Source organism: Photinus pyralis, unplaced genomic scaffold (genome assembly GCF_008802855.1).
Source record: "Photinus pyralis isolate 1611_PpyrPB1 unplaced genomic scaffold, Ppyr1.3 Ppyr1.4_LG1, whole genome shotgun sequence".
NCBI lineage: Eukaryota > Metazoa > Arthropoda > Insecta > Coleoptera > Lampyridae > Photinus > Photinus pyralis.
The window spans coordinates 45240277-45265162 of NW_022170249.1; the positions used below are offsets into that span (position 1 = coordinate 45240277).

The 24886-nt window shown below is 35.4% G+C and overlaps 3 protein-coding genes and 1 long non-coding RNA gene across 4 annotated transcripts; 2 read left to right on the forward strand and 2 right to left on the reverse strand.

The window, feature by feature from the left end:
- Positions 1-42: 42 nt before the first annotated feature.
- LOC116159100 (poly(A) RNA polymerase, mitochondrial) lies at positions 43-3375 on the forward strand. Its single transcript, XM_031472004.1, has 7 exons — positions 43-203; positions 258-442; positions 493-729; positions 780-986; positions 2262-2476; positions 2522-2754; positions 2800-3375. Exons 1-7 carry the CDS (start codon positions 80-82, stop codon positions 3318-3320), a joined length of 1722 nt encoding a protein of 573 aa, XP_031327864.1. The 5' UTR covers positions 43-79; the 3' UTR covers positions 3321-3375.
- Positions 3376-4635: 1260 nt separating this feature from the next.
- On the reverse strand, positions 4636-5759 carry LOC116178571. Its single transcript, XM_031498119.1, has 2 exons — positions 5606-5759; positions 4636-5560 (listed from the first exon to the last, which is right to left on the reverse strand). The coding sequence occupies exon 2, from the start codon at positions 5551-5553 to the stop codon at positions 4717-4719; it is 837 nt and encodes a 278-aa protein (XP_031353979.1). The 5' UTR covers positions 5554-5560; positions 5606-5759; the 3' UTR covers positions 4636-4716.
- Positions 5760-7447: 1688 nt separating this feature from the next.
- LOC116178498 (thioredoxin-like protein 1) lies at positions 7448-8643 on the forward strand. The gene is made up of 5 exons (XM_031498008.1): positions 7448-7619; positions 7673-7829; positions 7879-7986; positions 8033-8316; positions 8365-8643. The coding sequence occupies exons 1-5, from the start codon at positions 7522-7524 to the stop codon at positions 8573-8575; spliced, it is 858 nt and encodes a 285-aa protein (XP_031353868.1). The 5' UTR covers positions 7448-7521; the 3' UTR covers positions 8576-8643.
- Positions 8644-11255: 2612 nt separating this feature from the next.
- On the reverse strand, positions 11256-23386 carry LOC116159936. Its single transcript, XR_004143097.1, has 3 exons — positions 23266-23386; positions 12235-12503; positions 11256-11702 (listed from the first exon to the last, which is right to left on the reverse strand). It is a non-coding gene; the product is annotated as an uncharacterized LOC116159936 (long non-coding RNA).
- Positions 23387-24886: the final 1500 nt, after the last annotated feature.

A 24886-nucleotide genomic window follows, 5' to 3' on the forward strand; every position in this document is an offset into this window, starting at 1 on the left:
TGATCTGTAGCCACCGACACTAATCGGACACGCCCGAGTCGAAGCCCGATCCCTACGAGTTTTTTAAATCCTCTTAGCAATGTTAAATTTAGGTTATATTTCCTTTTTAAAAACTTACAATCAGTACAATTTCAATAAACAATTATACACCCTCTTACAAAAATGTACAAATACAACGTCTGTACGACAGGTATCACATAAAAGTAAGTGTTAATAAGGTTGCGAATTTATAATTAACCTCTCTTTCCGATCTGAAGACAAACCAACACCTCTAGCACCACTAACATTCAATGAGACCTTAAATTATAGACGAAACCAGGCAAAACGTAGCATCTTAGTTCAAGTGCAATCGATGGAGTCCTATAAGGAGCTCTATTCGTATATTTCGACATTGGGGAACGTTCATGAAATGCTGCACTATGTGACTTCAACTGATCAGTTGGTACGGCTTTGCGAGTAGTAAAGAGGATTTTATATGAAGTTATGTTTAAGCATTTTATCATCGTGGAATTCGATAATGAAGAGCAAGTATCTAATATAATCCAGAACAGTTCCCACATAAATTCCGGCGAAAGCTTTCCGATTCATTCTAATTTCTTATGGTTTAAGGCAACAAATCGTAAGAACTCCAAGTTAAAAATACCAAAGAATTTTAAGTTGGGAATGGAAAATGGAAATCAAATACCTTCGAAGAACGAAATATGCAATTTACTGCTTGGACAGGATAATGTAAGCTTTGTTGATCTCATTCTTTAAAATGTACAATTTCACATCCATAGACGAATCATCAAATTCAAACACTTCACGATGTTACCAAGCTGAATGACGTTGCGACACGATTGAGGTTTTTAACCACGCGACAGGTTGAATTGTCAGTGGCCGGTATGTTTCCGAATGCGGTTGCTTACCCGTTTGGCTCGTCGGTTAATGGATTTGGAAAGATGGGTTGCGATCTGGATATAGTTTTCAGACTTGCGGAGGAACAGGTTTTTTGTAGATCTTGAAACTCGCATCACATTAGCAATAGACACCTTTTTTAATGAAATTCTGATCCAGATGCATTTTTTTTACAGATTTAACAAAATAGATTATGTAAATACTCAACGGGGATTTAACAGGCTAACCGAAACAATTATTAAAAGTCTGTCTGTCTTACAAGTTTTAATTTGCAAATTTAATAAAGTAAATTAAACTAAATGAAAATACAAAAAAATGAAAAATATTACCCCCCTCCCCATTCAAAAATTATTTATTATTAATTTGCGCTATTGGAGCAAACTGTTTCAAAAGTGGCATAGTTGGACATTCAGTGAGCGGGGATTGATTTATGCATAGGCTGAGGAGAGTAAAAGATAGGGTAGCAAATTTATCACAATTGACTAACAAAATTCTTTTTGCTTCAAAAGGAATTGGACCATGCTACCTTCGTTAAAAGGTGCAAAATAGATAGGATCGCACTACTTATCTACTTTCCAAAAATGTGGCGCAGTGGCGTAGAAGCGCGACTGCGATATTAAGTGTCCCTGGTTCGAGTCCAGGTTTGGTCATTGATATTTGTAAATGGATAGTGAGTTGGGTTGGTAGAGCAGCCTTGGTTGAAATCCCCACCCACTTAAAAATAAAGTCCAAACGCAAAATAAATAAATAAAAGTATCCCATTACTGCAGATTCTGCACACTCATGCCATATTATGGTCAGACAAAAAATCATTAATTGAATAAGTCACCATCTCGCGTTCTCTCTCATCTCTTGCTTCTGTGTGAGCCAAGTTCCAGGTGCTTTGGAAGCGGCATGTAGCTGTGTATCTAATGCAAAAATCGCAACTCGATCATCTGATTCTCCAGGGACAGCATCCAAACTATTTTGACAGAGTACAGGGGGTGCTCTCTAGATACCCATCGCGTTTGAGGCATAGTGCTAGCCAGTTCCTCCGTGCTCCGCATCGCGTCGTCCGTCCAACCAGTGTAGACCAGAGAGGAAATATTAATTTTTTTTGTCTCCCTTCATTCACCCTCTACAAATTTCTAAAGTTGGAGTATTACCCCAAAAAAAACATCGCGCGCGCGACCGCATCGAACCGGAATAGACTCGTGTCTATGCCATTGTCCTATTATGTACCTTGCAGGAAACTTACCTTTAGCTCCCTTTTTTGTGGACATATGTTTTTTTGGAAAAAATCTGGTTCAGCGTGTCACTGAAAAATGTCTGTTGCTAACATGATACAGGTTATTTTTAACCGTTGTAAAGATGCTGATTTTTAGACTAAAAGTGACAGTCGTCTAATTTTCCACTGTAAAGCGAATAACTTATATGAGAGATCAATAACGCATAGGCACATGGAAGTTGTCGGTGACGTGTTACAATTGTTTCTACCTGGGTGTACACAAATTAGAAAGATCCTACAAGCCCGTGTTCCAATTATAAAATATTACCAGCAATTTACCGACGTTGAGTGCGATTTATCAATGAGTAATATGTAAGTGTTGCATTACTAAAATACACTTTACTAGCAAAGTTAAAGGTCTGGCGTGTGCATGTCTGATCTTTTACATCTCTATGGCTCAATCGATGCACGTGTACGTCCGTTAGTCTTCACAGTACGGAAATGGGCGCAAGAAGTGGGAATTACTAACTCCTCTCCGGGCAGATGGATTTCCAATTTCTCACTTACTTTACTAGTCTTGGCATTTCTCCAGCAGCCAAACAATGCTCCGCCAGTTCTGCCGTCGGTCCACCACGTCTTACAGCAAATTGGTAGGTATACGTTGACGCAACAGTTACCTGAGTTGCTTGCTTTAGGACTTAAGTGTGAAAACGTGTTAGAAGAAACCCTACAATTTTCCTTCTCGGAAAGCGGGAAAACCCTGAAATTCAAATCTTCCAACACTGACGACTTAGAAACGTTACTAAAACAATTTTTCAATTTTTATTCTTCCTTCGACTTCTCTTCAAAAGCCATAAGTTTAAATGAAGCAATTTCGATCACAAAACCTGAATACAGTCCCCTCTACATAGTCAACCCACTGGAACGGGGACTGAACGTTAGTAAGAATGTTAGCCTGGACGAACTGGAGAAATTCAGATATGAGATTAGGAATGCCCTGTGGGTACTTGAATCCAATCAAGGAAAAAGTAATTCGAATTGGGGTTTATTGGAAATGTTCCAAACGAAGAGAAAGTCGTTTCAGTCCAACTACCATTCTTTCAGACATGATCGGTTAATGGAGGTTAGTAAGTTATTTGAAGAAGATTCGAATGGTCAAGAAAATTCAAAAGAAACCAATAAAGACTCTTATCAATATGAAAAAGCGAATAGGTAGTATTTGTTCTAACTTAATATTTGTACATAATATTAAACAAATAGCTCTTTTAACATCTTTTAGTTGTTATTTGTTTCCTTCCTTTCTGTCCGTTCCTGTCTTTCCTTTTTCTCTTTCACTTTCCCATTCGCTCTTGCGGTTCACTTTAGTCATTCACTTACAATTTCAGCGTGTCCATTTTTTGTATACCTATTCACAGTATGTTTTTTTTTATATTTACTATACAAGATGTCCATTTATCAAGTGGCGCTGTGGGATCTCGCTTATCTTAAGACATTGAAAGTTGGTTAACAGAGTGCAAAGTTAAAAATTTTCGTGCTGAATAGTAGGTAATCTAAAAAGAAATTTAAAATTTCTACAACCATTTTGAAAATATCGCAAGAAATGTTAAACCACATGGACCAATCAGGCGCCATTATTGCGGAATCTATGGCGTGTGGCCGCCACAGTACTTCCCCTCCAGCCTAGTGGTAGTAAACTGATGGAACTTTGTCGGAAACTTCCCTGATCCCGTTTGAAGCGGAGCTGGATGATGCTGGATTTGAATGGGGTTCCAGTGATGGTATACTAGGTACGTTTATTGTGCCGTTTGTCATAAACCTGGTTTGAGGCAGTCATTGATATTTTGCCCATATGTCCGGTAAATCGACTACAAAACATTTTTCCATTTTCAAGCCTCCAAACTACATAACTGGTAAGGGGCCTTCGTCGAATGTTGCAGCGATCTCGTGCTTATGCGCAAAAACATGAGAGCATATGTGTCGAACTCGGAGTGGACAAAAACTTTCGAATTTCCGTGCATTCTTGAATGGGACAATTGGAAATCCTCAAAAGATGATCTAAGCTATCTGATTGGCAAAAAGGGTTGTGTCACGGGCGTTAGTATTTTTATTGATGGCGTCGAAAACTTCTACAATATATGTGGGCTCGTCCGGTCCTGCTACAACAACCGGTTAATCGGTCGCGTAAGAGAGGTAGGTATTACATTGGGGTAAAAATTGACATCCCACTTTTTTTACGGACATACACGTTTTGAAGCACCAGGAATCCGAATCAAACAAATTCGTGATGATGTCGATCGATCTGAAAAAATATTTGATCGTTTTGTTCTTAAATACATGGGTCCAAGGTGGATTATGAATCCACCTTGCATGGGTCAATTTGTTTTTTTTTTCACTTCAGGTTAAAAGTGTGTGACCTTTTTTGACATACTTCATTGGTACACCCTGTATCTCAAAATTTTTTTTAAATTCATATGTACATTGTAATTTAATATTTACATATTACACATGAAAAAAGAGAAACAAATCTTAAATGTGAGAAAAATAAAAGTAAGTATATATTCTAAAATATGGTAGGTACACAATATAATAGACAAATAACTTAAAAATAAAAATTATTCATTGTCGGAGTCTAAACTAGACAATTTCTGCATTACAGTAGATAAGGGAATTTTTTTTCTATTCAAAAATGTTTTACTAGAAGGCAACTTTTTGGCTTTAAGAATCCGCTTTCTTAATTTTAACTTGCTTCCCACTGCGACATCTTGATGAAAGTGAACTGTCCGCTTATACTTTCTTGTACCGATCAACTGCTCTTCGTTATTTTGTTGCTTTGGCTCTTCAAATATCGTCTCCAAAGTAGAAGGCAGCCTTTTCACTCTTTTATCACAATAATATTGCTCAATGCTACGTTTTCTCATCTTTGGTTCGCTTTCAACCTTGACTTCCAAGGGATGCACACGTTTTCGTAAGGAGCGTCTAACGGGAACATTTGTTGATAAACTCTCAGTAGCAGCAGTTTCTGATCCATCAGAGCATCTTACTTCTACAAGATCCATGCATTCCTCTTTTATTTCCTGTAAAACATCGTAAACTGATTGAATTCTGGGATGTCTTCCACTTCTTCTCCTAGTAGTAACGTTTTTATAATTCACTGGTTCTTCAGTTTCAGTTAAATCTATAACTTCTGCACCCTTTCTACTACAATCCGGAGGTTCAATCACCAAGTTTGGAGCAATATCACAAGATGATGACCTATTACTTTTTGACCGCCTCTTCTTTACATGCACGTCGCTTACACCAATCTCCAAATTAGGTTTAACGATTTGCATGGAAACATTTTCCACCATCTCCTCATCGATAAGATTTATAACTTCAGAATGACACGTAAATGACGTTTTGGCATTTGTTGTAATATCCATGGAACACAGCATAGCATCCAACTCCATCATTCTCGACCTATAATGCAAGGTAAGTACTGTACCACACATTTAAAGTACATACCGTAGACATTTCTTTTTTGAATTCACTGAATACTGGAAATACAATCAAAATTTAGCCATAATGGACAAACGGGGACCAAAGTGGAACGTTTGAAAGCGTTTAAAATAAACACATCAAAATAAAGATAAATTGATATCACCAACTTAATAAAACAAATCCCACTATAACAGTACAACCGAGTGATAATTGTACAGGGTAAGTCTGACGTAATAATGGCCATATAGTAATTTAACCGTTTATCAGGATAAAATTCCTTGGACCGTTTAGACCAGTACAATTAAAACAAGCAACTTTTTAAAGAATAAAATTTTTTCCGTCTGTATGCGCGCACATTGGCAATTTTCCAAGGTAACGGTTCGACGGATTTTGTTCACATTTTGGATATGTTAGGCATACGAACAAAAAATAAACGGCACATTTTTTCAAATACTTTTTAATACAATATTTTATTTAGTGCACAAGTACAAAAATTGTGTCAGGTTTTATTACAAAATAGCTCAGAAAAAATCTCATAGTTAAAAAACTAAAATATTTATTATTAGTTATTTTATTATAAGTTAAGATGGTCACAAACGTTTTTTTTTTAATAGGTTATCTAAGTTTTTAGCGCCGTGACGCCATACAACTTTTTTTCAAATAGTAACCCACATTTTTATTAGGTTATTTAAACAAATTTGTATCTTTGTTTATCATGATTAATTAATATCCAGACTGTAAAGTGAAGGTGAACGTGGCTCATCCCACATCTGCACACAAGCTGCCGACAAATAGGTCATTGACAACTTTTTGAGGGTGGCGGCGGTCAGTGGCTCCCCCATACCAACGGGATAAGTTGTAAAATGCTATTCTTATTCTTACATTGCAATCGAGTAAGGAGCTATTCATTTACTGACTTTAGACAATAAATGAATTATTTGTAATAAGTGTCAGTACTAAAAACAAACAAAATTGAAAAAAGCGTGTGAGGAGAACTTAAAAGCTGTTCTGTCAAGTATTTGGCACCTTGGTTTCGTATGAGAAAACTTTAAAAATTTTGAATTTTCCACCACCATACCCATACGGTATGGTGAAAGCTGCTCAATGAGATTTTTACACCGGAACTTTTGTTAATCTACCAAAATTATATGAGTGCCCATTTGTACGTAAATAATACAAAGGTAGCGCCAAAAATTCTCGCCATATAGATCTAGAAATCAGAAACACGACACTTGGAAGAAAAGAAAATGAACTTTATGTCAATTAGTTTTCTTAAAATAATTGTCACTCGTTTAACACCATGTCAGAACTCACAAAAGACGAGTATCGAGCCGTAACCACATTCTTTACTTGTGTGGGTGTTTCTTCTCAACCTTAACACATTAAAAGATCGATTATTTATATTGGTAAAATTCGTCGTTTTATTCTGTAGTGAAGGTCTGAAAGATTGGGTAAAACATTCTCAATCGTTTTGAGATGACAGCAGAACAAGAAGAGAAGGCGGTGGATGTGAAAACAAAAACATCGCCTTGGTTAGGGATCTCGTGTTAGGCGATCAACATTTATTAATAATTTATTATTACAATGAAATTCAATAATTATGTCAATACTTATTTTAGCATACGTCTTTATCGTGATAATTTTTCTGATATAACAGAATTCCTGTATACATGGCCTTACATACAATTTTACATTATCAAAAATAAAGACGAAATTGATAATTGTTATACTATGTACACAATTTCTCGATAAGCTTTAAATTTTACTCTACCGCCAAAGTAGTACATTATATTACTATCACCCTGTATATAGCCTAAACTGTTTACGAAGTTGGCAACGCGTTACGATTGCCAACTTAAAAAGTTAAATCTTTATGCCAGTCATCTGCGATCTGCATTCCTGTTGTGTCTTCGTTTACTTCTTCATCGTGTAATTTTAAAATGACCAGCATAAGAGTAATAAACAATGAAGCCCATTTCGTAGCTGAGTTAGCCAATGCCACATCCCGTCTGGTTGTTGCTGATTTTACAGCCAGTTGGTAAATTAAGACAAAAACACCTATTGGCCTTTTAACTTTAGTTCTCCATTTAGGTGTGGACCCTGTCAACGTATTGCCCCCGTTTTTCAACAGTTATCCACCAAATATGGGAAGGCTATTTTCTTGAAGATCGACGTGGATAAGTGCCAAGAGGTTGCTGCCGCACAGGGAGTATCTGCGATGCCTACCTTTATTTTCTATCGCAATAAGGTAAGTGCATGAATCTCTAATGGAGTGTTGGGTTATGGAATGTTTACAGACCAAAATTGATTCAGTACAAGGAGCAGATCCGACCGCTTTGGAAAATAAGATACAGCAATATTATGGGAGTGAAGATGGTGACGAAGCAGAAGGCTTACCTGGACATGTAGGTGAGATAATGTAGCATATCAGATATTCATTGTGGTTTACAGATGGATTTATCGCCATTCATTCTAAAGGCAAACTGTGAATGCTTAAATGAAAATGATGATCATCCCTTTGCTCATTGCCTGCAAGCTGGAGGTGGATTCCTACAGTCGGATTGTGATGAGCAGTTAATTCTATCAATTTCATTTAACCAAGGCGTCAAAATTCACAGTCTAAGAATTAAAGCTCCATCTGATAAAGGCCCAAAGAACATCAAAATCTTCATTAACCAGCCACACACGTTGGACTTTGATGTAGCTACCAGTTATAAAAGTGTACAAGACGTAGAGTATGTATCGTACATTACTTTATTGTTTCATTAAATGCTCCTTTCCAGATTAACACCTGCTGATTTAGATGGATCATCTGTCAATTTGCGTTACGTGAAATTCCAAAATGTGCAAAATATACAATTTTTTATTAAGGATAATCAGTCGGGAGGCGAAGTGACACAAATAGATCATTTTGCTATTATTGGTTCACCAATTAGTACAACAAATATGGGCGATTTTAAGCGAGTGGCTGGTAAAAAGGGCGAGAGTCATTAAATGAACCATTCTTTTGCAATGTAATGTGCAAACAATCGCATTAATAAAATGTATCGTATTTAATTTACTTAATGAGAGTAGCAATAATGTTAAAAACTACTGTATCGTGCATTTAGGCTTCCCATTTGGACTCTGCACCGAGTAAAGTTATATGCCCCTGTCCTTGGGTAGACCTTGTAGAGAAGGTTCCTTACTATGTTAGGATCTTAATATTGTGCGAGAGATGATGACCACATTCAAAGGATTTGGTGGGAAATGTCATGTAGCAAGCTGCAAGCATGTTCAAAGCTCCATTGATAGGCTGAGACCAATGTGACTATCCCTGGCACCTAGAGTACTATGATTCATAGCTGCTTGCATCTACAAATTTTAGTTGCACTAAAGCAAACTATCAGAATCTCCAGTGACAGCAAGACTGCCCTGCAGGCACTTCGTCACTGTGTAAAATTATGTTTAGGTAGGTTTCCACATGTTATGCACTAGAGAAAATAGCAAGCAGCATCCTTGCTTGAACTCGCATGGATCAAAGAGCATGCTGAACTATGCCACTGGATTCTAAGTAAAAATATCTAAAGTAAAACAGTTTTTACCTTTTATGGGTAGTAGGTAAGTATATAAAAAAGTCAAACTTTTCGTTTTCACCCTGTATATCTCATCAGAAATAAACAAATTGATTGATTCTATTTGTGGTGTTAAGTTTCACAAAAAAGTAGGGGGCCCAGAATAGCGAAAACCGCAAGTCTTTATTTTTAAAAACAGGGGAGATATACTGCAACAGTTTTAACCAAAATAGGACACACTGTACACCTTTCTCATATTTAATCGATATCTATAAGATACCCATAGTGGCCAATTTCTTTTTACGTCTGAGCATTCCTTCACTATGCTATATTAATTTTATATTCGGCTTATTGGGCCTGTTTTTGGTTTGAATACCATTTTTACGTCTATATGCTAAAGGAACACGTATCCCGTAGCTAGCTCAAAATCCACTGAGCGCTTGGTGCTCGATACTCGAGCGTTTACCTAAAGTGCGTAGAATCCAAAACAATTCGTACTTTTTCGATCACACTTCTCAATCAAAAGTTATAGCGCTAGAAACCAATTTCGAAAGAAAATTCAAAGGACTGTAACTTTTGAACTAGTAGCCCAATCTTGGAACTGTTTGAAATTATGGATTCTACAGGCCACATTCTATAAGAAAATTTTTTTTCCGGGTCGATTTGAGACAATTTTTTTTTCGGGGCTCAAAAAAAGGCAGTGTAGAACCTTCCTTTTTTACCAAAAATCGACTGCACCAAAATTTGTCGGGAAAACACTTTTTCTTATTAATTTTGGTGCGTAGAATCCAAAACAATTCGTACTTTTTCGATCAGACTTCTCAATCAAAAGTTATAGACTAGAAACCAAATTCGAAAAAAAATTCAAAGGGCTGTAACTTTTGAACTAGTAGCCCAATCTTGGAACTGTTTGAAATTATGGATTCTACAGGCCACATTCTATAAGAAAATGTTTTTCCCGGTCGATCTGAGACAATTTTTTTTTTCGGGGCTCAAAAAAATGCAGTGTATAACCTTCCTTTTTTACCAAAAATCGACTGCACCAAAATTTCAAAAATCAGGATACACACATATTGGTTTCGAATATATAAAATTATAAGTTCAAAAATCATGATATATTTGCAACAATAAGGTATAATAATCAATATAATACAGTTTTGTTGTACTTATACTGCCATATTGTGTTGGCCCAACCCTCAAAATCTTTGGAACATCACTCAAAATTGCGAGCCACATACACATACGCACTGAACTGACTGTCGACCGAACAAAAACCGCATACAACACAATACAGAGCTTTTATTAATTATAGGCAACCTTTGCAACGGTTGTTCTCAAAATAAGCTTATGCTTATCTTGCAGGCATTACATCATATGTTAAAAATTATTATATGGGTTGTTAAACTAACAATCTTTCAACCGCAAGGTTTTCATTTAATGCGTTGTACCTAACTCAAAACTGTATTATACACAAATAATAAACCCATTTCGTTAATAAACTATATTTTAATGTTTATTAGCTATTTGCTCTTGGATATATATCTAAGATCATATTTAATACAATGTCATTATTAGTGAGAATAATTTTGATTAGACATATTCATATTGTACAGCGTGTGTCAAGGTTTGTTTGATTTAATAATAGCTTCTCGTACTGATTACAATATAATTTTTACTATATATATTTTTTTATATTATTTTTACTATATAACAATCCATTTTTCTCCGTGTAGGTTACGGTTCGATGAATGAAGCGGATTTTTTTACTTGACTTGACGGTGTTCCTTTTTTTAATTTTTTCTCTAATTAAGATTATCTTATTATTATAAGATAGAAATTGTCCAACCCTCAGCCTTTTGGGTATTCAATTTTTTATGTCAACTCCTCAGATATTTCGATTTTACATCACTATATAAAAATCGTTAAATTTAAGCCTTTGTTCAAACAAAGAAAAAAATCCTTGCTTATATTATCCACAAGGATGGTGTTAAAATACTTATTTTCTTTATATGCTGAAATAATAGCATTTAACTATAGTTCCAGAACTGCTATTGTGGTCTTGTTCTCGAAAACAATGCAAATTTGGATAGGTATAGGTATCAGTTGTTGTTATATATTTCTAAGTAGGCAAAAATATTTATTATCTATGAATAAAATACTATAAAATGATACAAACTAACAGTAGAAAAACAAAGTCATGATTTGAGTATTCTTGATTTAGAAATACAATCAAAAAACTAAAGGTATCAGGTCAACTATAACAATACGCGAATAATTCCACATATACCTAATCCCTGTTTCAATTACATTCTCAATGTTAGACGAGACAAGGAATTGGCGATTTCATCTGCTGGCTTTGTCTTTTCAAAGTGTATAATGTAGTCTGGGTAACTATTTGAGTCTCGAAGTAAACATGGATGCAATACTTTTTTCGCAATAGCGCATGTAGGAATATTGGCTGATGGCAGATACAAATAACACAGGCTGGGTACTCTTCTTTCATCGCCGTTGTATTGGATAAATTCATCAACTTTAGATTCCTGTACAAAAGCAAATTCCCAACTCTCCTGAAACAATGTTACAAAATTTAGGAACGTTATACCATACCAGGTGTCTGGTGTCTACTTGAAATTCTGAACATAGCAAACTATTAGATTTGAAAGGGTGCAAGAAAATTAGCTACTTAAATAAACAAGACATGCAGTGCGAGTCCAGAAAACCGATCCAAAGCTACTGAATTTATTCCCTACGGAACTATCTTGCTACAAAGCTATGAAACGAAACAATAATCAAAACTTATCTATGGGATACATAAAATTAGCACTCTCAACCAACAGACAATGCATATAATAATTGGTTCTACATATCCAAATACGCGTAAGCAACTCGCACGAATGGAATGGCACTACCACTTTAGGTATATTTTACCATTGAGTGTGCTATGTATGTATAATATTGAAGTAGACACTCGATAGTGTAACGAACGTTCATCGACTCAATTGTTAGCCATATACATCTGTACGGTAATAACATAAACGATTCTCTAAACGTTCGTTACCTAATTTGCAGAGAATAGTAGGCCCTTAAGTAAATACTTACGGATACATCAATGTATGGGCCATTCTTCATTTTATAATGAGTTCTGTGTAATTGACATCGCATGTATAAAAAAGGTGCTTGGATCCTTTCAATTGCTACAATTTTGTATTTAACACCGTAATGTCGAATAAACTCATTTTTAATTGCTGTACACTCAACAGCTTCAATATCCAAGGGAATTCTTACAAACTTTTTGCTTGCATAGTTTTCTGTAGACCATGTGGATGGTTTAAATTCAGGTAAAAGATCACCGATCAGAGCCATTATCCCTAAAAAATGGCTAATAGAGTATCACCTTTTTTTCAAAATTTTGGGAATCACGAAATGTATGACTGTAGAAAATAATGTTTATGTAAAGATACTTGGTATACCAACAGAGCATATGTATGTGCAAGACAATACAGAGCGAGTTCTTTTTCATTTTCACACGAGTTTTTCGTAAACCGTAGGAGAAAGCTGCTTAAATGGCCAAGGTCATGCAGTTTTTCCTTTCAAAGTTTCTTGTAGCTGTACAAATAGCCAAGTTATGGCCAAAAAACCGAAAAAGGTCATTTTCTAAAATGCCCTGGCATTTATTTAGGTTCAAAGCTATCAAAAAATTTAAAAAATAAATAAGAAAGTTGATGTGATTTGCTCGAAACCCACAAGTCATTTTAGCGGGATCAGAAAAAATTACTACCTAATAGTTTATTAAAATTATTTTTTAATAAATAAACATGGCATATATTCGGAAGTAATCAAAATGTTCCGGTTTTCTTTACAGCATGTTAAAAACGCTTACTCGGTGTATATTGTGTAATTGTTCTTTGACTACCAAGAGAGTACAATACACAACAATAAAGTCTTTCATTCTTCATGAGAGATGTTTTAACACCTTATTTCCGACGAAACCATCACAATTCTTATATCAGAATATAAAATAGCAATACGAGGAGATATTTTTTTACTAATATCACGTTGAAATTGTTTTTTGGCTACAGGTGTAACGGGTAGTTACAAATTCATAACCGAAATGCCCGTTCATACTAACAATTTTGTGTCACACAAATATATCGCGTTCTATTAAATTTATGCCGTCGAATCTCTTCTAAAGAAATTTTAATTTACGGGATTATGTTTGAATTACAGGGTGTAAACTGTAAATGTCAAATGGCAAACGGAAAAATAATACCACAGCTTATTTTTTCTTTTGCAACTTTTAGCATAAACGTTAGTTACTCCCATCATGATATCAAATTGTTTTGTTGTTTTCCCAAAGAAAATTTGTAAATAACTGAAGATTTTGCTCTACCAACATAATCTCTGCCTTAACCTCGGCCTTAAAACTAAAGAGAGATGGCATACAGTTTAGGCCCTTACCATGAAATCGAATTGATTAGCGGATTGTGTAAACGAATGAAGATTGTGCTTTACTATTGACTAGGGGTATTAGTCCATGGCTTTACCAATTTAACCTCGACGTTAACCAATGGGAGACGTCACAAAATTTACATCCTCCCCATGAATTCAAGTTGGTATGTGATTTTTCCGACGATTCCAACTAATTTAATCTCGACCTTAATTACCAAATGAGCATAGAATTTTAGGGGTCCATGAAGTCAGCAGAACATTGGCTAGGTGGATTGGTGGGTGCTAGGTTTGTGCCGTGAAAATTTTGCCAGCAAAACACACCGTTTGGAAATTATTTCGATTTCTAGATGTTCTGCAAACTTCGAACACTTTTGTCGGCACACATTTCGGGACTAGGGAGATTGAGTGCCGTAAAAGTTTGGCTTCTTAGAAGATTATCACAATTTTTAGATATTCTTTCAGACGACTAACTTTAGCGCATTTGATTTTTACAATGTGCGATATACTTGTTCTTGCTGGAAGAATCTTTGATTAACATTTAAAAAAAAGTACAATTATTTTTTACTGTGACCACACTTTCACATCAACTTCCACGAAAAACCCTTCGCCCGTAGCTTTTTCAATCTCTCAATTGGTCATATTGTACCTCTTTGGTGTAGAGCTTGTTTTCTTAGCTGAATTATTGTACGCACACATACAGCATAGCCATAATGTTCATCGAAAATACTGATTACTATAACTGTCTTGATATATCACAAAATAAGATCGGTGCCCCAAGCTGACATTTTGGGTATTAAGATCAAGCTTAGCTATTCGACATTTTTTTTTGGCATAAATAGGGACTTGGGAACTAGGACCAAAGAGTAACCATAATAAGAGATTCAGCGGCATAGAGAATAGTGTTGCATAGGTATTGTGTGTTGCCTAACATATTTTACTGCTTTTTCTCAATTTTATTGGCGTACGCTACGCCTAAGGGGCTATTTCAAGGCAACTACTTGTTTAGAAGTTTATAAATATCATTGCAGAAATTGCAGCGTTGCCAAATGTTTAGTGTTTGCTTGTACTTATTTAGGTATCTATCATTCCTTGAAATTTATGATGTTTAGACCTATGTTATTCCATTCTATGATTCTACGCTTATGGCACAATTTACGTTTGTTGGTTTGATTCATAGGTGCGAAGATATGTTCTTCGTGTAACAATAAGCCGTTTTTGAGCGGTAAATAATAGATTTTTTTAGTGTGTATTGTGTATTCCCAGTAAGCGCGAGTAATAAGCTCGCTTTGATTACGTCTCTGCCCTTTGTACACACTGTTCGTCGCCCTACCGTCGACGGACGTATGGAAAAGTCGACCGCACTAGATCGTTTAGTTAGAGGAAGTAGTCTAACGAACGATATTTACTTCCGACTTGCGCGGAAATAAACGAATATTAAAAAAAAAAAGGCCGATACACGTTTTATAGCATTTATTGTACAAATATTAAGATAATGAAAGATTCCCGGAAAAAATGTTGCAATCACCTTTTAATTTTTGCCGGCCAAACTATAAACAATATAATAAATCCAAAATAAACTGCCTCGATTGGATTATAGTTGTGATCGAATGGTTCAAATCAGTTAAAAATGTGAACTGTGAACCAACGCAACCCCTGACGCAACCCCACCTCTTTAAAAATGGTTTCTTTGCGATAACTGAAAAACTACTTGACCGATTTGGACCATATTTTTTACCAGTCGATAATTGAATTGTTTAAATGAAAATAACGTGTTAATATTTAATTAAATTTATTCGACGGGTGCAGATTTATTAATTTATTATTTAACTGCACTATATATTTTGACTGATTATTGGATTAGACTGATGTTTTTTTTTCTGAGGACATAAGGATTATTGCATTGTAATGATTGATTTTTAATGATTAAACAACTCAGCGTATGTAGGCATCTATACAAAATTAAAGCAAACAAAATTTCCTGTAAAATAATCGCTATGCTCATCATAAAATCCAATTTTATGAAATATGTTGTCTACTTTAATTTGATTGTAGTAGACGATCTAAAAAGGATGGATAATAACAAATTTAATTTACATTTTCACAATTGTACCTGTTATTGGTTATTCAATGAAATAGTAATTACTGTCTATTCAATAGACGCCAACTAAACAGGAAAATACCAATGTAATTAACAATAGGTACTGAATCGTTGCTGATTTCTTTTATACTTAAGTAATGGTTTCTAATTATATCATGTCCACATTTTATAGAGCCAGTAAGAAAGAAAATTAAGTGTGACAACCGCGCAAATATTTTAAACCGAAATTTTATAAAGAATTCTGTATCTCTTATTATGGTTACTCTTTGCTAGGACTAGGGAATTGATTGATTGATCAATAGGTACCACTTTGCGCACAGTTTCAAAGTTATTGTCTATGGCTATGCAGTTGTAATTTGTTATTATTGGATTTAAACTATCAGAAGTAATATTATCTACAAATTTTTGTCAGTAATACCAGCTTATTAAAAATGATGAACAAAGGGCCCTACCCCGAGCCCTATGGAACTATGGAACAATTTCTTACGTCACCTACGGAGATGTTCCAGCATATTACATCACTCGACATATTTGCATTTTATTTGAAACGTTGACCGAAATCGTTAAAGATATCATTCAGAACAGAATTCATAATTCTTAGTTATATTGAGAAAGATAGCTTTAAACTACTGATCGTTTTCATATGCTGAAATAAAGGCATTTGCTAATACCAAACTGACAGTCTTGCGCTATTTTAGGAATTTTTCAAAAATCTTCGACATGGTTTGCAACACAGAGATTGGCTTAAGGTACGAGCACGAATAAGGACTAAGTAGGTCGACTATAAACAATATTTATTGTCCATGAATACATTTCATTCTGAATTTAGAAATACAAAAAAAAGGTGTCTCTACAACTAACAATACTTTACACATGTAATCCTTGCTTCAATTACATTTTGAGTGTTAGACGAGAGAAGTAATTGGCGATTTCATCTTCAGGCTCTGCCTTTTCAAAATGTATAATATAGTCGGGGTATCCATTTGAGTCTCGCTGTAAATATGAATGCCCTTTTTTTGCAATAACACATTTACACATCTCCAGGTTCTCTGAAAGAAAATACAAGGAAAGAAAGCGAGGTACCCTTCTTTCATCACAGTTGTATTGGATTAATTCGTCAACGCTAGGCTCCTCTGCCGGAACAAATGTCCAACTTTCCTAAAACAATATCTTACAAAATATAGAAACGTTATACCGGGTGTCTACTTCAAATTCTGAACTCAGAAATTAGTACACTATCACTCTACTCTCATCTTTTTTGGATAGGCTACATAACAATGCTCGCGCGAGTGGAATGACACCACCACTTGTATATTTTACCATTGAGTGCGCTATGTGTACATACATTGAAGTAGACACTCGATAGACCTACACCATTAATAAGTCTATTCTGTAATGAACGTTCATCTACTGAATCCGATTGAGTAAATTGAGTCAATCGTTATTCATGTATGCACACGGTAATAAACGATTCTCTGAACGTTAATTTTTAGAGAATAGGCCTTTAAGTAAATACTTACAGATGCAGGAAATGAAAAATTCTTTTCATAATTAGTTCTGTGTAATTGATAACGCATGTATAAAAAGGGTGCTTGGACCCTTTCAATTGCTACAATGTTGTATTTAGCACGGTATCGTTTAATAAACTCATTTTTGATTGGTATGCACTCAACAGCTTCAGTATCTACGGGAATTCTTACAAACTTTTTGTTTGCATAGGTTTCTGTAGACCACGTGGATGGTTTAAATTCACGTAAAAAATCACTGATGAGAGCCATTATTACCTAAAAAATGAGTAATACATTATCTTTCAAATGTTTTTTAACCTCGCCAATAAAAAATTGGGAGGTTATTGAAATCACTCCAAATTACGATTTTGAAATTTCACCGGATCTTTACGTTTCAAAGAGACATGAGTCCAAAAAATACCTCTATGTAGGTATGTGTGATGTATATGTGTATGTGCCATGTGCGTGCTACGAGATTCTTGTAAACAAGGTGCAGCCAAAACTACACGACCGATTTGATGAAAATTTGAAACAAATGTTCCCTTAAATGGTATCGAGGGAAAAGATTTTGGAAGCGAGACAAAAATGGCAAATGCCTCTTGCCAATAAAATGTGTATGGAGCGGACGGCAGACCGATTTGGCCGAAATGTTGTAGCAATGTTCTTTGTAATGGTCCTAAAAGCTGCGAAACTATTGGAAAATGGGACGTCCTCTTTTGGTTATAAAACATACTTATTAAATAAGGTATGAGTAACAAAATTTTGATTGAGAGAAGACGGTGAAAATTTCACGTTGACAGCTCGCGTTAAGAAATTATGACCCAGTGTTGTGTGATAAAATACAGTCGATGCGATTGCTGAGGTTCCAGCCGCGTCACTGGCTGCCATTTTTTTCTTCGAAATTGTGGGAACTGGGAAATGTGTGACATTAGTAAATAAATAAGTAATAATAACCATATAATGAGCAAAGCTTAAGGCAAAACTGATGTTTGGAATCTTTACGTTATGTTTGTAAGAAGTGTACTTACAGCATACGTGCAAGACAATGCAAAACAACAAGACAGATAACATCTTTTCAGCCCCAACACTGAAAAGCCCATTTTATAAGACTTGAACCTCGACTTGAACTCTTTCGGAACTCACTATCCCCCCCTGTGTTTAATACAATCGATTTAAAAGGTGCTGCTGTTAAAATTACAGTAAGATCCTACCATAAATAGAAAGTTACCCCTGCGCATGCGGCAAGTAATACCCCTAAATGTACACAATTTGTCCCATTAAATTTTGAGTTATCGTGCTAACAATCCGGACAGCAACGACAACCGACAACGGACTGTGATGAATACAATACCTTTACCTGCAAAAGTAAAACAAAAACACCCATAAACTACAATAATTTATTAACACCCCGAACGCGTTTCGACAGCAAGGTCAGCGAACAACTGAAAAATGATGACAGATATACTGTTATGGGTGTTTTTGTCTTATTTTTGCAAGTTCAACAGCCACAAGTAGTTCCAGTGCTTTCAAATACTGTACCTACCCATATATGGGTGCGAAAAAGTAAAAATGCTTTCTAACTTAGGAATTGGCTAAAGAAGATTATGCGTTAGTATATGCAGTAAAACTAATATATCAACTGTAAGAAGAGTACTTACTGCTTGGTGCAACATTGTATTAAGAGTGTACAGGAGTAAACTATCTTCTCGATTTTGTAAAAATTTTTCGCAAATATCCAATATGTCAGAGCTTCTCAAGCAGTAATCTTTTTCGGGCGTCACATATTTCTTAAATTAGTTTACCTACTCTGGCTGGATTGCACAGCTGCTGAATCTTAGAGCGATGCATATCAGCGTTGGCGACGAAATACTAAGGTGCACAGTAGTGAGAGGATGCCTATGCATACTGATGCAATCAGCTCTTACATTTATAAATTTATTGTAATTAGTTGTAATAAATAAAAGACGAAATTAAATTAACGTTACAGTATCATAGCCAGAATACTTCAAATAACTGAATTAACCAAGATTTTTGAATTATTTTTATTTTGTTCTAGTTATCCATAAAAATTATAAAATGACATATTGTGGAGAGTTGTGTAGTTAGTGGAAAACACCAACTTCCAGTTTATTTTAAGACGAACTTCTTGCTGTTACACTTCGGTAAAAATAAAAAGAATTTTGAGAATTATTGTAACGCAAAATGAACTCGAAGTTTGTGTTATCTTAAGTCTATAATTAAGATTCAGTAGGATTCAGTAGACAAAAATATTGTAACGTGATTTATAAATTCGGGTTCGATTTATATTAATATTTATTAAACAAAACTAAAACACTATAAAAACCGTACAATTTATATCGATTATTTATATCACACACACTTCGCAATTTATATTTCCGCGCTCTATGTTTCATCTGTACTCGTTACATTCGCGTAATTTTCCGGATAAGTCTGGAATAGTCCTGTACATATCCCACTATCGCGCGCGTAGAAAATTCCAGAGCGCCAAAGGCGACGTCATGTCTGGAGCGTTTCCGTTACAATATGATAATTTAACCGTATTTCTAATTCTGCAACTAAGACAGTTAGCAATAATGCCGACTTAACTTATAACAGACTGTAGAAACGCGTTGTTTAAAAAATCAATAAAATAAAAGTGAGTATTCGACAAAGTGAATAGACTGTTCCATGATGAGCTTGTGATGTTTCCTCCATACTTACCTTGAGTATTCGATATTCCGTGTATCGATTTATTTCTTGAAAAAAAAAGTGTAAATGCTCTTTGTCTGTCAAGACGACACAATACACAATAAGAAGGGATGTTTTAACACTTTGTTTTCTGTGAAACCATGAAAATTCTTGGATCAGGAGAAAAATGTTGAAAATTTTCTTTGGTTACCAGGAGAACAAATAATGTCTCTTTAGCAGAATAGTTCAAAAACAATAAACAAATAAAACCTTACGTTTTATAAATTAAATAAGAAATTGTCAAAATGTCGTCATGTGTATTTTACTACCACCAAAATAAAATGTGACTATGAAACTACGGTCATTGAATTTATAGTTATAAATTCAATGCTACTGTAATGACGACCACACGTCTAGAATAAGCATGCTATTTTTAAATTATCATAGGATTGGTACTGCTATCCGACAAATACGTGGTAGGCGATAGGTAGATAATAAATAAGTAAATAAAGTATATTCTGCTTCCTGTTATTTTAACAGATTAAATTCTTGGTTATAGCGGATGGGTTATCTGCCGTGCACATCAGCATCGGAATGTCGGTGTCCTATATAGTTACGAGTTTCAGTTCAGTAGTTCACAAATACTATCTACAATTAATTACAATTTAAATATTTAGGAGAATGCACATACCTACATGCAACCCCAAAGGTGAAGTTCGGTTGAAGAGCAATGCTCACCGACTGATTAATTATATCTTTCATGCGGTCTCGACAAAAGGTACTGTTTTCTACCAACTACCGCCCTTCTTGCAGAGTCCTTATCAAAAGAAGGGGGCTACGGGTGGAGGGGGGAACTGGTTTTATCCTTCATGGTACTGTAATGAAAGGTCTCAACGAAAAGAATTAATTTCTACCCACTATAGTCAATCCTCTTCGACCCCTTATCCTGATCGGATGTAATTCTTATATCTCAAGAACAGATTGTCGAAGGAGGGGGGGGGGAGCACTCACAAAGCGCGATTGGGACGTCTGGAAGAAATATATCCATTGCTGATGTCAACAGCGAATATCTAAAAACGGTTTATCGGGCCAAAGTATTCATCAATCGTCTGAACTATTGGTGAAGTCGAAGCCAATATTTTGAAAACGAAGTGTCGGAAGTGGGTACCTATAAGTGGAACACGAGGTGGAACATCAGGACGAGACATATCTATTAGCGATGTCAAAAGTTTCAGTGCAAATCGGGGTGTCGGAGGAAGGTACTCTCAAAGAACAGAAAGAACGTCTGGACGAGACACATCTACCGGCGATGTAGACTTAATTGTGAATACCTCGAAAAAAAGAGCCCCATCCCCTTTAATCATCTACAAAGAAAGTAAACGTCGATAAATATAGCACCTTATAACCCAACCATTTACGAAGCTATTTCGGTTTATGTGCACAAGAGTTATGCACAATTTATACTTGCTTTTTTATTTTTACTAGTCCTTTATTAGTGCACCGTCCATTTTCTCGGTTAAGTATCGCAGTAAGTAATACTGTCAGTTGCTACAAGTACTTAATGCATAAATCAAATAAGTAAGTAGTTGAAAAGCAATTGGATAGACCTTGAAAGTATGGAGAAAATTAGTTCCTTTGCAAATGAATTAAAACCCTTTTGTGAAATTCATAGATCAAATTCAGAAACCGGTCTCTTGACGAAATTTACACCTAGGTATATGCATAGAAACGTATTTAAAATTTGAAATTTCAAACCCTTTAACTGCAGCTTGAGCAATTTCAAAGCCTTCATGGAACCAATCCTCAGCAAAGTTTTGTTCTTGCTATTACAGAAATTGTCTAGTGATTGTATCAATTATCTAATGATTCCAGTATACATAGGTATCTCGTCTGTGCTCATCCTTCGACGTCACTTAGATTTATCCAATTTCAAAGGTCTCGCGGATCCTTCGCGAAAAAATATATTGTATCCCTATGGTGCGTTCTACCTGGGACACACTGTATGTAAAAATTATTCGTGCAATTCAATACATCTCTATACCGTCCTGCAGATCAGCCGTGATGTTATTTTCCTTTCCCTCAATAAGAAGAATAGCAGAATAACCGACGATAACTTTGAGATATTTGTTGTTGATTAAATTTCAATAAAGATAATAATTTATATTTTTTTTACAAAGCGTGTCAAGTATTTTCCGTTATTTAAAAAAAAGATCGATTCGAATCATTTTATAGGTCGAAAAGGATTCTATTTAAGTATTCGTGAATCCAATTACCACTGAGGTTTCGGAACCGTGAACAGCTCCGCTCGAGGATCTTCATATGAAAATAACCAATCCGAAATTAGTTCCTTTTCAAACAAAATCTAACTGAACTTCTTGGTTGGATCGGACTTTCATGAACATTGATGGATACATGCTTTTTCCTACAATTTTTCAAAATCCAGGCAAATATGTTAATTCCATCTTGGTATGTGAGAAAAAAATTAAAGAAGAAACGTCAATTTTGGAATTTTAGAGAGTGTAGCGCCGAAGCCCTATATTACGGTGGCTTCGGTAGCGCCCACAGTGTGACTTTACAGTCAGTCAACACATCTAACGGCAAAATAATGACAAAACAACAGTGAAGTGAGTGATTGAAAATTTATATGATGGGACAACGAAACGTGTTCTTTTCAGCAATTGAACAAAGTAAGCAAGTAAGGAAATAATACGTTTGACTGTTATGTTTCCATATTAAAGTCAATACGTGATATGAATATGAATATGAAACGTACGTGGCGGAGGCGAAGTCCTACATAGGTATACAATTATTAATAATCTACGGATATACCATCTTTTGCCCCCAAATACCACCCTGACCAGTGGCCTTACAGTCACTATACGCATATATAGTTTCTTTAAAATTTCGACTAGTAAAACCGGGGGGGTAATAGTTTCCCTACACCCTACACTTTAATGGGTACTAATTGTTAGCTACTAATGAAAGTTCCAGTGTTGGACGTTATTCATACCATTGTTTTAAAAATGTGCTAGTAGCAGAACTTATAAGACGTCAATAAAAAAAGTATATAGCGAGGTATATGTATATAGTATGTACTGCACATAATATCTCTGAATACCAGAATACGTAGGTACTTCCTGTAGATGTTTGAAAATGTATTTTGTAAAGATGGCGCGACGCAATCCAAGTGTGGGGGTGCTTTTGGTTTTGAATCAAAGCACTAAACTGGATAATAATTTTCAATTTTGAATTCAACATCTCCCAACATGCCCAGTTCTTTGATTGTAAATGGAGAATAAATTCAAATAAAGCCTTGGATTGATTTGCATTGCGTTTCGCACATCAAATATAGGTAACTGCAGAAATTTGGCAAACACAAATTCTTACCTTCTAGCTAGAGTGAAGGAAGCACTACCTGTACGTTAATTAAGTCAAGCACAAATTACGAATGCGAAAACGAAAACAGTAATCAGTATGAGCATTATTAAATTGTGGAGTGTAGACACGAAGCGCATGCGAATTGTGAATCATCTAAAGTCTCTCCTCACCCGCCGCTTAGTAAAAAAATTAAATTTTAATGAATGACAGCATTGTGCACCTATCATTTGAAAGCATTGCCCTTGAATGCTATCCCCCGCACCCGCACTAAGTTTCTTGCGAGCTTTGGTGCGGTTAGCACTCTCTTATCGGGATTCCGGGATAATTAGATAAATGGTCTAAACAAAATAAACAATCCTAATCATTTATCTATTTGCTGTTGAAAATTAATGATGATATATCGAGACAATTTGTTGTTTTCAGAAATAGGGTGTAAATATTTGCACCATTGCTGTCATCATTTTTCACTTATACATTGCAAGATTAATTATATATTTATTTATTTACGTAGGTGTAATGCGTTTGAGTGGTAGTCCAGGCCGCTGTCAAGCTGCTTAAATGCTGAAATTTAAAAAAAATTAGAAGAAACCATGTTAACTAAAAAAGATTCGTATCTATTTGTAATTTGGGAGTCAATCCAACATTTTGAATTGTACCTACGTAATTCAAAATTTTACAGTACTTATCCCGAGTTGTTACTCTAGTGATCCAAAGTTTTCAAATTGCAACTCCGGAATTCTGAGTTAATTTCTAAATTGTGAATTACTTATAGCTCAAAATGTCCTTATTTCGGAATAAAATATTTGAATTTAATAATTCTATAGAAATTTGGTGGGAGCACCTCGTTTTTCTTGCAACAAACAAAGACTGGGTGAAACCGTGAAACATCTCCAAATTGTCGTGTTGCGTGAGAAACGCCAGATGCTATACATCAACAGTGCACGGTTTTTGAGTTCCTAAACAAACAGTTTACGTTTCTTTAAGGTATTCTTCACAAAGAGCTATTGTCAATAAAACAGTTTTTTTTAATTTTTTCACCACCAAGATGATCTTCTACGAGACCGGCGCTGAAATGTAACCTGGATTAGCACCACTTTACCCCATATAAGGCACTATTGCGTATTGGTAGAATCGCAACATTTCTGTTTTCGATCATTTTTTAAGGATTCCGGCTTAAAGTAAAATTAATAATGATAACAAAATTTAAGAACGAAGCTTTGAATGTAAGACTGACAGAGAGGCACTACATCTCTGCTGTTTCTAGCTAAGAGCAAGAAATAAAAATATTGTTTCTTGAGCTGTTATTCTCCACCAGGGGTGCTCAAACAGTCAATTATTGCGATCGACCGGTCGATTAAGAGTGCTTTTTGGGTCGATCCCGAGAAATATTTGCGATTTTCAGAGCAGACCTATACCTGGAAAATGGATTCTGCGGGAAACTAAATTCTGTCGTTTGTACTAATTAATTCTATGTAGGGTATATTCATGGCCATGAAATTCTGTAACGTCCCTATAAACTTATATTTGCGCAACGATACGCTACGTAAACAACAATCCTGCATCCTCGCCTGCATCACATATACTTACTTGGAGCCAACCGCTTGAACCTATACGGTCAGAGCTGGGCAGA